At 41.3% G+C, this 12,207-nt stretch overlaps 1 protein-coding gene across 3 annotated transcripts in view; it reads left to right on the top strand.

Moving 5' to 3' along the window:
* Positions 1–479: 479 nt before the first annotated feature.
* The window catches only part of NOVA1 (NOVA alternative splicing regulator 1), a 159,806-nt gene continuing 148,078 nt past the window's right edge, over positions 480–12,207 (top strand). The window contains exons 1-2 of one of the 3 annotated variants that reach the window (XM_066997392.1): positions 480–1,469; positions 3,333–3,476. In XM_066997392.1, the coding sequence (XP_066853493.1) occupies positions 1,334–1,469; positions 3,333–3,476 (280 nt within the window). In that variant the 5' untranslated portion in view covers positions 480–1,333. Of the gene's footprint in view, positions 1,470–3,332; positions 3,477–11,078; positions 11,130–12,207 lie in introns of those variants that run through there. The other 2 variants (XM_066997391.1, XM_048058854.2) reach the window with 2 other exon arrangements.

Below are 12,207 nucleotides of genomic sequence, written 5' to 3' on the forward strand. Positions count from 1 at the left end.
CCCGGCCCGGCCCGGCTCTCTCCGCGCCTCCTCAGGCGATGGCAGCCGTCCTCCCCCGCAGCTGCGGGCCTATGAGGCGCTGCGCGTAACCCAGGTGACGCCGCATCACGGCGGGGACCCTCCCGGGGCGGGAAGCGGCCTGGCCTGGCCTCCCCTCCCTCCCCGCACGGCCTCCCCGCCGCCAGCCCCCACCCCCGCCGCAGCGGTTAAACCGCCCCCGCCTCCCCCCCCCCCCCCCCAACGGCTCTTCCACTCGCGGCCCGCGATTGGCTGCGCACTTCAATCCCAACCTCTCTCTCTTTTGTTCCCATTGGCCAGATCTCCCGCCCGTCTTGCCGGTAAGCCCCGCCCTCCCTTTTATACCAGCCTTACACTCCCCCCAACCCCGTCCACCCACTGCCTCCCCCTTCCCGGCCTGCCCCCCCCCCCCCCCCCGCTCTAACCTCTCCTGCCTCGGGGGTTTGTGCGGCGCAGCCGAGGTCGGCGGGCCCGTGCCCGCGGCCGGCCGAGGCAGGCGGCTGCCGGGGCGTCCGAAGGAGGCGGCGGGGCTGGGGCTGGGGCGGGAGCGGAGCCCCGCCGCGCAGCCAGGGACGCCCCCAGACACACACACACACACACACACACACACACTCACACCCCCGCGTCCCCCCGCCCCAGCCCGGCAGCGAGGGGGAGCATGAGAGCCCGGCAGCGGCGGGCAGCCCAGCCGCAGCGCTAGGGCAGGCAGGGAGCAGAGGGGGCTCGGAGGCGGCGTGAATCATCTCCCCCTCGCTCCCTCGCCCACCATTTACACCGCTCGCTCCCTCCCTCCCTCCTTCCCTCCTCCCGCTCCCCCTCCCTCCCCTTCCTTCTCTGTCTCACTCGTTCTCGCTCCCCTCCTCTCCTCTCCCACTCGCTCCCCTCCTCTCCTCTCCCACTCACTCTGTCCTCTCCTCCTCCCGTCTCACTCTTTTCACTCTCCCCCCTCCTCCTCCTCCCCTCTCCCCCTTTCTCTTCCCTCTCTCGCCCCCCTCGCTCCCCTGTCTCGCTTCTCCTCATCTCCTGACACTGCACTGCAGCTGCTCCTCCAGCCAGCGCTACCCGCTTCCCTCCCTCCTCTCCTCTCCCTTCCCTCCCCCCGGGTGCCAGATAAACAAGGCGCGCAGCATCCTCGGCAGCCCCGAGCTTAGCTCTACATTTTCGAAAAGGACAAGAGAACGGGACGAGCCCCCTCCCCTCCTCCTCCTCCTTCTCCTCCTCCTCCTCCCCCTTCCTCCTCCTCCTCCTCCCCCTTCCCTCCCTGCCCCCCCACCACAGAAGGGAAGAGACAATTCTCCTCCGAGCAGCAGCAAACATGATGGCGGCAGCTCCCATCCAGCAGAACGGGACCCACACCGGGGTTCCCATAGACCTGGACCCGCCGGACTCCCGGAAAAGACCGCTGGAAGCCCCCCCCGAAGCCGGCAGCACCAAGAGGACCAACACGGGCGGTGGGTATAGCCTCCGTCACCTCCCCCCGCCCAGCCCACCCACCTCTCCTTCCCTCTCCCCTTCCCTACCTGCCTGCCTCCCCCTCACCCCCCCCCCCCCCCCCAAGCATTCCCATTTCTCTAATGTTATCATTCATCAAAATGGCGTCGGTTTTCAGCATCTACCGGGCTTTTTATTTAATATCCACGCCGGGGCTGCGGAGCCGTGACCCCGCGGCGGGGAGGGGGGCGCGCAGGGGGCTCCCGCAGCCCCCCTCGCCCTTTTCGCCATGGGCTGGAAGGAGACGGCAGGCGCGCTTCCCTCCCTTCGCATCCTCCGGGTCACAAGTTGAATTTCAGCCTTGCCTTGCGTTTTTCCTCCTCCTCGGCCTCGCCGCTATTGTCAGCGTGTGTGTGTGCGCGGCGTTTGTTTGTCTGGCTGGGGGCGAGGGCTGGCTGGCGGAGGGGGGGAGCCGTCCCTCCGCCGGGGGGCTCGGCGGCTCGCATCCTGCCCTGCCCGGATGAGATGAGTTATAACGGGACCGGCATCGCCTCCCTTCCTTTGCGCTGGAGTCGTCATAACAATGCACCGAGGCAGAGGTGAATTCGTTTGCCCGATATTCAGAGCAGCGGGCTAACCGTGCGCAGAGCATCGCACGGCCGGCTACGTCCATATGGATGGGCACTATTGTCACACGCAGGCACTGCTTCAGGCGCTCCTAGTCGTGAATAAGAAAAGTGAGGTGAACTTGGATTGCTCCTCTTGCTTGGGAAAAAAAACCCAACAACTTCGTAGAACAGATTTCCTGATAAAAATCTTGATATTAAAGCAAATGGGACATGCTTATAATTACTGGGGAGAACCCAAGTCTGGGGAATGAACCAACCCTTATTCTCCTGCACTTTACACAGCCGGTTGCAGAAGGTTTCTCAGACTTCAGTGTCGCTGGATTTAGAATTGGGATGGTAGCACTGATGATTCTAAGGCCGATTCAGTTGTTGAATCAGACTGGGAATCCTTTTCATTTTTATTTTGTATTTTTCATTCATTCCATATATATTTTTCCTCATCCGATTGTGTGCTTTAACGGTAGTGGTGGATGGAGGACTGGTGTTGTCTCGTCACCTTTTAAGTGTATTTGAAATAAGTGACTTAGGCTTTTGATCAATTGGGAAAAATTCTTCTTAATGTCCTTTAATTAATGAGCTTAAAAGAGATCATTGTCGCTTAAGAAGTGCTAAAGGAATACATCAGGATTACTTAGGCAAGTGATTCCATCCGCACCATGTTGAGTTGTTTTCTTGGCAATGGCTGAAATGCTTGGAATAAAACCCCACATTTTGGGTGGGTTATTTGGTAGCAGAGTAGTCGTTTTGCTCACTTAAGAAGAATGCATGCAATAGCTAATTGCTATTCTCATGTGTTTGCTAATGACAAACAAATAGCCCATCAGAATTTACAATTCATTCCTTCTTAATTTTGGCATTTCTTTTGCAGTATTTTCAAGCAAGGTTGTAGTTCTCACTAGGCACGTTTTTGTGCAGGGCTTCATTTTTTTTAAAAGGGGTCCAGTCATTTCTGTGCTGTGGTTACCAGCGGAAAAATCGGAAAAGATCCACCTTTGAAATACAATTTTGATTTTATTCTTTTACAGAATTAAGGAATATATATGGATTCTGTAATCTGCTTAGAATAAATGTACGTATTGTAAAATGTCAAAGGCATAGTCCAAATGTGTCTTGCAGAATGACGCAACTGGTTAGATGTAAATGCATGAATTACTAGACGAGTTTAAAGATGTAACATTTTATTTGTGGGTCTGCGGGGGTGGGGAAGACCAAAGTTTTTAACCCGTATTAACCATGCGTATCTCAATTTTTCAGAGGATGGCCAATATTTTCTAAAGGTCCTCATACCTAGTTATGCTGCTGGATCTATAATTGGGAAGGGAGGACAGACAATTGTTCAGTTGCAGAAAGAGACTGGGGCCACCATCAAGCTGTCTAAATCCAAAGATTTTTACCCAGGTATGTGCAAAAATTAGCCAGTTCTTTATTTTTAAATCCCATGGGATGTATGTACATGTCATGTCAGTGTGTTTCAAATGTTAGCGACTAAGCATCCAGTGCTACTGGAAGCAATATTTATCAAAAAAGTATGCTATGAAGTGCAACAGTGAATATAAATGTTCTGTCTTAGTTGGTGTATGAAATGAAATGGGTACTATCTAGTAATTGAACTGCTTGAAATATGTTTAAAGATGTTTGCAGTGTTTGAGAGAAAATCATAGGCATTTTCTGCTTGCTTTGCTTTTTAGTTAAAAAATAAAAAAATCGAGCTTTAAGGAACCAACTTGACAGCTGGCGTAAAAATAATTGTTCGTTTGAAGTTTCCAGACATTGTAATGACAATTAAGCTAGAATGAGTAAAATTGAGAGGCTGCCTCTTAAAGAATGGGCCATTTACTTTAAATCCATTATGTACCTTCTTTATGCCTCATTGCTTTGTTCACTGGCTCTGGAGTGAAGGAAAGAGGACAAGTGCTGCTCTTTAGATATTCTTTATATTATGTTTATCGTGATGGTGGAAGAAAACTCTATTATAAAAGTGAAATGCTTGGGACAAATAAAGATACAAGTATTTTGTATCAGCTGTATTTATGCACAAGAAACAGGTTTTTAATATTGGTGTATGACAACAATAATAAATATCTGAATTAGTATTTCTCCTTTAAGATTTCTAAACGGGGGGGGGGGTCTTACATAATGATACAAAAGATTTTAGCTTCTGCAATTAAATAATATTTTTTTCCTAAAGATAAACAAGGATTTTGTAATTAAACTGTGTTCTTGTAAATTCATGCAAAATAATAACGTAACTAATTCTCTTTTTGGTGTTTTGATTAATTTTGAAGAATAGCTGGTGGTTTAGAATTGAGCAGGTGTTACTGACTTTTCTGTTGGAAAAATGCGAGCTATTTTGCATTTGATCCAGTTTAACAAGATGACTGACTGAATCCTGTAAAACAGTGAAGGTAGTTGGTATGGGCGTAAACAGAACACTAATGTGCTAGTGTTTAGCTTTTCCTGTCTTCTAACTTTAGTGTCAGGCAGAAGTGAATATTTTTTTATTAATAGAGAGATTGTGGTCTCTTTACAATGATGATTTTTGTTATGGAAATTTTAATGCACCTGTTGTATGTCTCCTTAATGAATGCAGTTTATAATACTCACATGACAAAGGTTAAAGTAATGTGTGTAGGTTTTCCTGTTGAAAGATACAGTTTGTAAACTGATGTCTTTGTGAGTTTTTTTTCTTTTTTACTTTTCTTTCCCCTTTGAGAAAGTTAGCAAATAAGGTCCTTTATTTTGAAAGGTATGGTAGGGTGGAAAAAAATCAATGTAGGATTGTGAAAACTCTTGGAAGAAATAAAAGCATTCAAAAGAGCCTGATTGCAGAATTAATAACATAATCTGCGTAAAGAGCCGCAATAGTGAATTAAATTCACTGTCAATAGATGAAAATGAAATAGATTTTCTGCATTATACATGAGGTGGTATCACATGCAAGGATGTTACAGAAAATTGGTGTTTATGAAGAATATTCCAAATACCAAATTACAAGCCTTTTCATTTTACTACAGTTTATTTACACTCTGTTGGAAAGGACGCTGCAAAGATTAGATCTTTTGTTCAGTACTCTAGCATATTTCTTCTGTTTTCTGATTAAATCAGAATTATATATTTCTTTGTGTAGCAAATTGTAAAGATGTAGCAGAGGAACCTTGGAAAAATAAAAATTAGCGATCTAGAATGACATGAGTAAAAATGTTTGCAACAAACACGTTCTCTCTTAAAATCAGTAGTAGTAATAATGGTAATAATGTGAATAACTAGGGCAGTGAGGCTCAATCAGTTTCAGTGTAACAGGTGCAAATGAACTTCCAGTTTGACTTTAGACAGTCTGCTTTGAGTTTGCAGCCATGTTGTCATATTGCAAATGAGTGTTTTAAAGAAGTTTGTGACTGATACCTGCTAAAGCATGGCGCAGGTCTGAGAAATGGACTCCCTTGTGGCTAGCTCTTGTTAGTCTTTCTGTTTGCGTATGACCACAAGCCCATGGAATTTTCGGAGGTCCTGGCATTCCCTAAGCTGATCACTTTTGGGTTTCTTCCAGACCCTCATGCTCGTACAGCATTAGGGAAGATGAACTTTGTGCAATAGCTAATATAAATATATGGTTTATTTATCTTACAGAGTTTCAAAACCAATTATTCTGGTTTCATAGTAGAAGTTGCTTACTCTGTTCTATTTATGCATGTGACTAGAAATGCGATTAATGTACATTTCGTTATGGAATGTTCGCTCACTGAAGTTTCTGTGAAACTTTTTCCTTTTTCCAAAAAGGTTTTAGCACAGTCTGAGTAAGTTGCTGTTTGGAAAGTAGAAAGTTGGTTGTAATACAGAAGTCACGCGTAGTTCCTATGATCTAATAGTGTTCTTTCTTTTTTCTGTGATATAGGACTTCAGTATGCAGACTGATTTCTGTTGGAATTAATTTTGTGCATCAAAAGGTGACATAATTACTGAAGAATTATATGGCAGCTCTAATTACAAGACATTGAAGGAAAAAAATCAGCCTTTCACTGAACATTTTAGTTCACAAAATAGGAAACACTACATAAATGCATTACTGTCCACTAGAGTTTTATTTTTGGAGTACACAGCTTATTGTTCTCTTTTCAGGTTACCAGCTGACTTTTTCTAATTGTTTGGACTTCTGCAATTTAAGCTTGGGTATTGTGCTTAAATTATTCCCAATTCCTTTCTGTTCAGTCTTGTCCCTATATTTGTGGAAATGAAGTTAGACTGTCAAAAATACGCCCTATTTGTAAAATAATAGGTGCTGATTTCTTCTGCAGGGAAGTATAGTGTGTGTATTGACTAGCGAGTTCTGGTCCAAAACTTAAATACTGACATAGCCATTCTGCTTTAGTATTGATAAAGTGAGCTCATAAAGTGGCCCTTCTGCGGACCTATGTTTATGTATGGTTGTATTTTGAACAATATGGAAGTTAGTATTTTTGTTGTATTAAGCTCTCATTGTTTTATCTGTTCTTCCATTCTGAATTGTAGCGAGCCCTGGACTGAAAACTACTGTGGACATATGTATTTTTTTCCATTGTGAATGCTGGCGCGCACTCGCTTTCTCTCTCGCTCTGTCAGCGCTCCCCCCCAAGTCTCTCACTCACACACACGCACACAAAATTGTTACATCGCATCACGTTGTTTATCTTGCAACAGGATCTTGCCTGATCTGAACTTGGTGCTTGAGTGAATTTGAGCTCGGTCAGTGTTTTTTAATTTATTGGAATATGAAGTCATATGTGTACTTAAATTAGATCATATTAAGAGCAGAGATTAATAAAAACATAATTAAATGGGGATAAGGTTTTACTGCTTTTAACAATAGAATAGCTGTGTTGTTTTTGTAACAGATTTCTAATTAGTAATATTCTCTAAATATTTGGAGAATACAGAAGGTCAGAGTTTCCTTCCCCTGCCTCATATAGAGAGTGTATGAAATGTTGTGTGTCTGTTATGTTTTTACAGTGACTTGTATTTGAGATGTTTTGTGTTTGAATGTCTGCTTTTTTTTGAAACATTAATGAATTCTGGGGGATTGTCTACCAAATTTTCATGCATGTGTCCTTTGGAAAATTATATTATTCTGACTCCTACAAAACCTTCCAATTTTTTCAAACATACAACTAACCAGAAGAATTTATAATTAAGCTCACTTTCTCGCGTCATTACTTCTATTGAACAGTTAGGGAGGGGAAAGGTATAATATATCAAGCTTGGTTCACCATTATTTTCTTTATTTAGGAATTAGTACGGCAGTTCATTAACTACAGAAAATAATCTGAAGTCTTGTAGTGAAAGGAATCAGTTTTAAAAATCAACACTTGAAATAATGTCAGTGAAATATTATCTTTCAGCTATGGAGGAGAATAAAAAATAAAGGAGAAATAAGACAGCTAAAAGCTAGGTTGGAGTTAGCAATCTGTTGTCATGGTTCCTTGGAGGTGGTTGTCATATGTCAGTAAATGCATCCCAATTTTATTCTTGGTATTTCTCGTTTTTCAAGATACTGACATGGGCTAAATAGAGACTTCATAAATATAAATGTAAGATTTTAAGATTCTGTTGTAAACATTTACTGATATGAGCAACTGCTGGGATAAAGGAACTGGGGAGGTGACTAAATAATGAGTAGAGATTTCAGAGGTGGATTCTTTACAAACCTACATAGCTCTAAAGGAGCTGTAATTACTGATCTTTCTACTAGGAAAAAAAAAAGACAACAGAAAAAACCCCAAGTGTTGATTGCCAGCTGTTCGGAGAGATAATTCTCAGTTGGACAGTTGTCAGTTGCCTAGTTACTGGAACAGAATAAAAAAAGTTAGCTTGTTAGACTGCAGATCCTTAGTACACTTTACATTTAAAAGGAAGCTGAAACTGACTATGTAACTTCATCTAATCTTGAGATTGTTACGTATCTAATTTGCCCCAGTGTGAATTTAGCAGCTTCTCATTTGACAGGTTTAGAAAAAATTTGAGAAGTTTAGGTAGAAATTTTACACTGATGTTTATGTTTGAGTGAATAAACTTTTACTTGGTAAATAACTCTGCGGTTTGCAAGAAAGTGCTGTGTCTTTCTCTAGTGTAAGAAGGTAAGAAGTAGTAAGAAGGTGTAAAACAACTTGATAGATTTGAAATGATTAGTTAACCTTAATAAAAGTACTTCTTATATGTGCACTTGTTTGGTAAAATGAAGGACAGCTGTGGTTGTCACAAGGAAATACTGTTTTCTATCAAGTTCAGCTTTTCTGTATTTGTTTTTCTCACTGTAGACTTCAATGGAGTTGAGAAAATAAATGATTCTCAATAGGTAAGAAAGCGTATATGTAGACGAATGTGCTTCTAGTGACAATATTACATATTTACTTTTTGATTAAATTGAGGTTTCTGCAAAGCAGAAAATTCTGCATTCCTTAAGTGTATCTATGTTATGGACTTGTAAATTCTGGGGGAAAAAGAATTAAGAAAAATAGCAGAAGTCTATAAAAACTAATAATTTAAAATTTCCCCTTTTCACAAATTTTTAAATTTCTGTACAAGACTTCAAGACTGAAGATAGTGTTTTGTAGACAGATCAAAGTTTTAATAGATGTGTTTGGAGCATAGGTCTTGGAGCTAATATTTAGAAAATATAATTAGGAAATGTCTGAATCTTGTAATTGTTTTCTGTTTGTCCCTTACGCAGTAAAAGAAAAATTTTATTTTTTTTTTTTCTTGGAGGCTATATCCTGTAGCAATCAATACCTTTCTCAAATGCCGTGATATTGTTAGTTCATTAATCAACAGCGTTAACTCCAGATACTTTACTCTGTAGTTTACCAGGGAATTTATTTAATCAGTGATCAGTAGCTTTTTGGCTAGGAAACGAGACCTTGGATTTACTAAATTTGTCAGACCAGCTATTAGAAATAGAGCATAGAGGGATTTGGGAGGAGGGCTTGTGCCTGATTGCTGTCTCATTTCCGTCTTTGGATACAGCTCTAGCATAAAGTTAAGCAACATCTGTACAGATTTGACTGACAAACATCTCTCTGGGATTCGTCATTGCATCCTGCAGCAGGTGCAGTCAGCTTTTCAGTCCATCTTAAAAAGAGGTTAGTTTGTTTTTTAACACGTCGGCTGGCCAGCAGGAGTTAATGACCTGGTGAGGAGTATGGTAGTTGTCAGTTGTCCAGTGCTGGAATGCTGCAGGTAATTGGGCTGGACTGGTGAGGGCTGTGGCAGCGTGCTTCTCACGTTGCACTGCAGCTGCTCTTGGTCTTAATTAATCTGACCCTCGGCGGCTGCAGTGCCATGGTATAAAGCAGAACGCGTACTAGAAATGGAAAAGCTTCGTTTTGAGTCTTGCTGATGGACATGTTTCTGGGTAGGCCTTTCGGTTTTCTAATTGGATTTGTTTGATACTAGCCTAAAATCCGTATTGTGCTTCAACTTAAAACTGTAATATGTTTTTCCTATATCAAATATCTGTGGAATAATGAAGCTGTTAAACATATTAGTGAAATGTCACTGTTACAATGTACTTACAAAAATATTTGTGTTTATTCTGACAACAAATACAATTGTCTGTAAATGAAAATAGCTATGGTGTTCAAGCAAATGGAGTGGGAGGAGAGTAAATAAAATTAAACGCTTAATGGCAAATTACCTTTACTTCTGTTTCACTTTGAACAAGCCTTTTATATTTGTGTCTGGTATTAATTTATTGTGTACTGTAGTATGCTTTGGATTAGGCTACACTAGTTGCTAGTATTGGCTAGATCAGTATTGTGATGCTTTTGAGGATTTGTAGCAGTGTGGAAACGTGAAATTGGAATTTGGTATTTGGCAGTCAGAATAAATCAATGTGTACATGTGCAAGTCTGTTAATTTACTATAGAGATAACTACTATCTTGCCTGCATGACACAGCTTTAGGAAACTATCAGGTTCCTTATATTTATCCTGGTGTTCAGGGCCCTTCTGTCGTTCCATCCCCCAAAGGAAATACCAAATCAGAGTTTAGCCTAGAGTGTTACACTACAGATGTATAAGAACTCTATTTCATCCTATTTTTCTTTTGATTCTGGAAGTATCTGCATCCCAAATTGGGATAATAAGGATTAGCTATGTAGCTTGTATTGTAAGTGAAAGAAGTGATCATTAGGATATTCTGTGTTTAAATTTTCCCTGTATTTAGTAGAAATGTTAAATGGTTTTAAAGCATAATAAAATGTCAGCTATCTAAATTCTCCCCATCCCCCCATATTGACATGTTTTCACTATAATGTATTTGATAACTAATTATGGTTGCGTCTGATTGGGGTTTACTTAGTATTAAACGTTCTGTTCTTGTTGATTATAGCCAAGCATTAACATTCATTTGGAGGCACTTAACTGGTGTGATTGAAATGTCAGTTTAAGGCAGTATTTGGAAACATGTCTGTGGAAGTCAGATCCCAACTGTACAATGCTAGGATGCCATTGTGACTTTTGAATGTGAATTTGTCATTCTTCACTTCAGCTGGTTATGAGCGATACCATTATGCATTGGTTATCTTGACTTCTGAATTGCAATAAGTTTCATGTAAAGTTGAAGTACTCTCTGTGATCGATGGGCAAAATTAAGCCACCATGAAAGGCCAGAGAACATAGGTTGATGTGTGAAGTAACTGATGTAAGTAACCAGCTGTGTGACCAGATAAACTATTCCTTCAAGTGTTATTAGAGACCGGGTTCAAAGTTACATAGTGGTAATATGAACAACGTTGGGGTCAGTTGTCTTAGTCCCTTCTAAGTGAGGAGGACAGATAGTTGTCAGTATATGTAGATGAAACTGATTATGTAACATTAGTGTTTGTTAGATTTAAAGAAGCATGAATCTCAGACAGAATTTCGTATTTGCCTCGTCTTGTAGGTTTTGATTGTGAAAAGACTAAACACCTGTTTTTCCATCATTGATCTCTCACTGCATCCTGCAGGGCCTGTCATCTCAGCATTGACAGGATCAGATGAAAAATACAATCGATGTGTTGACATTTTTTTGAGAATCACTCAGGTAAGATTACTTGTTATACAGAACTACAGTGAAATTCATGGCTGCTGCTAATGTTTCACAAGTTGGAGCCTTTGCATTCTCAATCATTAAATTAGATACTGAGGTTCTCTGCATGTTCCCTTGTTTCTATTTTAAAAGCACTTTTTGTGCCTTGCTCAGTGCCGTTTAACTCTCTTGTAATTTCCCACATAAAGAGCTTCACACATTTGTACTCTTTTCCCCCACTTCATAGAGTGACACCTGTTTGCTTGAATCAAGAACCATAGTGCACACCTCCAGAATTCTTGGAAGATTTTACATGTACATGTATTTTGTTTTATTTTGAAGTGTGACTTTAGTTCTTTTTAAAGAGCCTTCATTGGCAAAATAGGGAAAAATATTCTCTGTAGAGAACCAGATAATCAGAGGCAGCAGCAATTTATCGTTTTCCTAATTTATTCTAAGCTCTCATTTTTCAAACTATATGTGAAAAATCACAAATATTTAACTGGATATAGAACTATGGAGTCTCTCTTCAGTCAAAATTATTGAAAATATTTATATAAAATGATGCATTAGCCAAGTACGAAGTGGCAGATGTCCATTTAGCTGGCTTCATTGAGTGTCCAGTATGTATATGCATAAACTATACCAGATTGTGTTCCCAAAGAGTTAGGCAGTGAATTTACATCATGGCATGGAAGGGGGAGGAAAGACCAGTTGGGCCATATGCCAGATTGGAGCTTGATCTAGCTGAGGTTTACATTTTGTCCCGGTCTGTAATCTGGTGTTTCTGGAGTGTAGATAGGATAGTGTATAGTAGCAGCAGTTCAGGTGTTCCAGTGGATACTGTTCTAGCAGCGGTATTGAGCTGGAGTTATAGTATGTTAATGTTTGTAATGTGGTAGCTTACCACTGCTTTTCCTGAGGAAGACAAAAAAAAAAAAAAAAAAAAGGTGGCTTTTTAGCAGTTTGTTGTCCTGGCTTTGAAGAGAATTTCTGTGGAACAAAAGAGGCTCTTCCGGCGTTTTGTCAGTGCAGATTTTCAAAGGTTTGCAACAAAGCGCTGCTACTGGATGCCGTAAAGTTTTATAAAAAT

Source organism: Anser cygnoides, chromosome 5, assembly GCF_040182565.1.
Source record: "Anser cygnoides isolate HZ-2024a breed goose chromosome 5, Taihu_goose_T2T_genome, whole genome shotgun sequence".
Classification (NCBI taxonomy): Eukaryota; Metazoa; Chordata; class Aves; order Anseriformes; family Anatidae; genus Anser; species Anser cygnoides.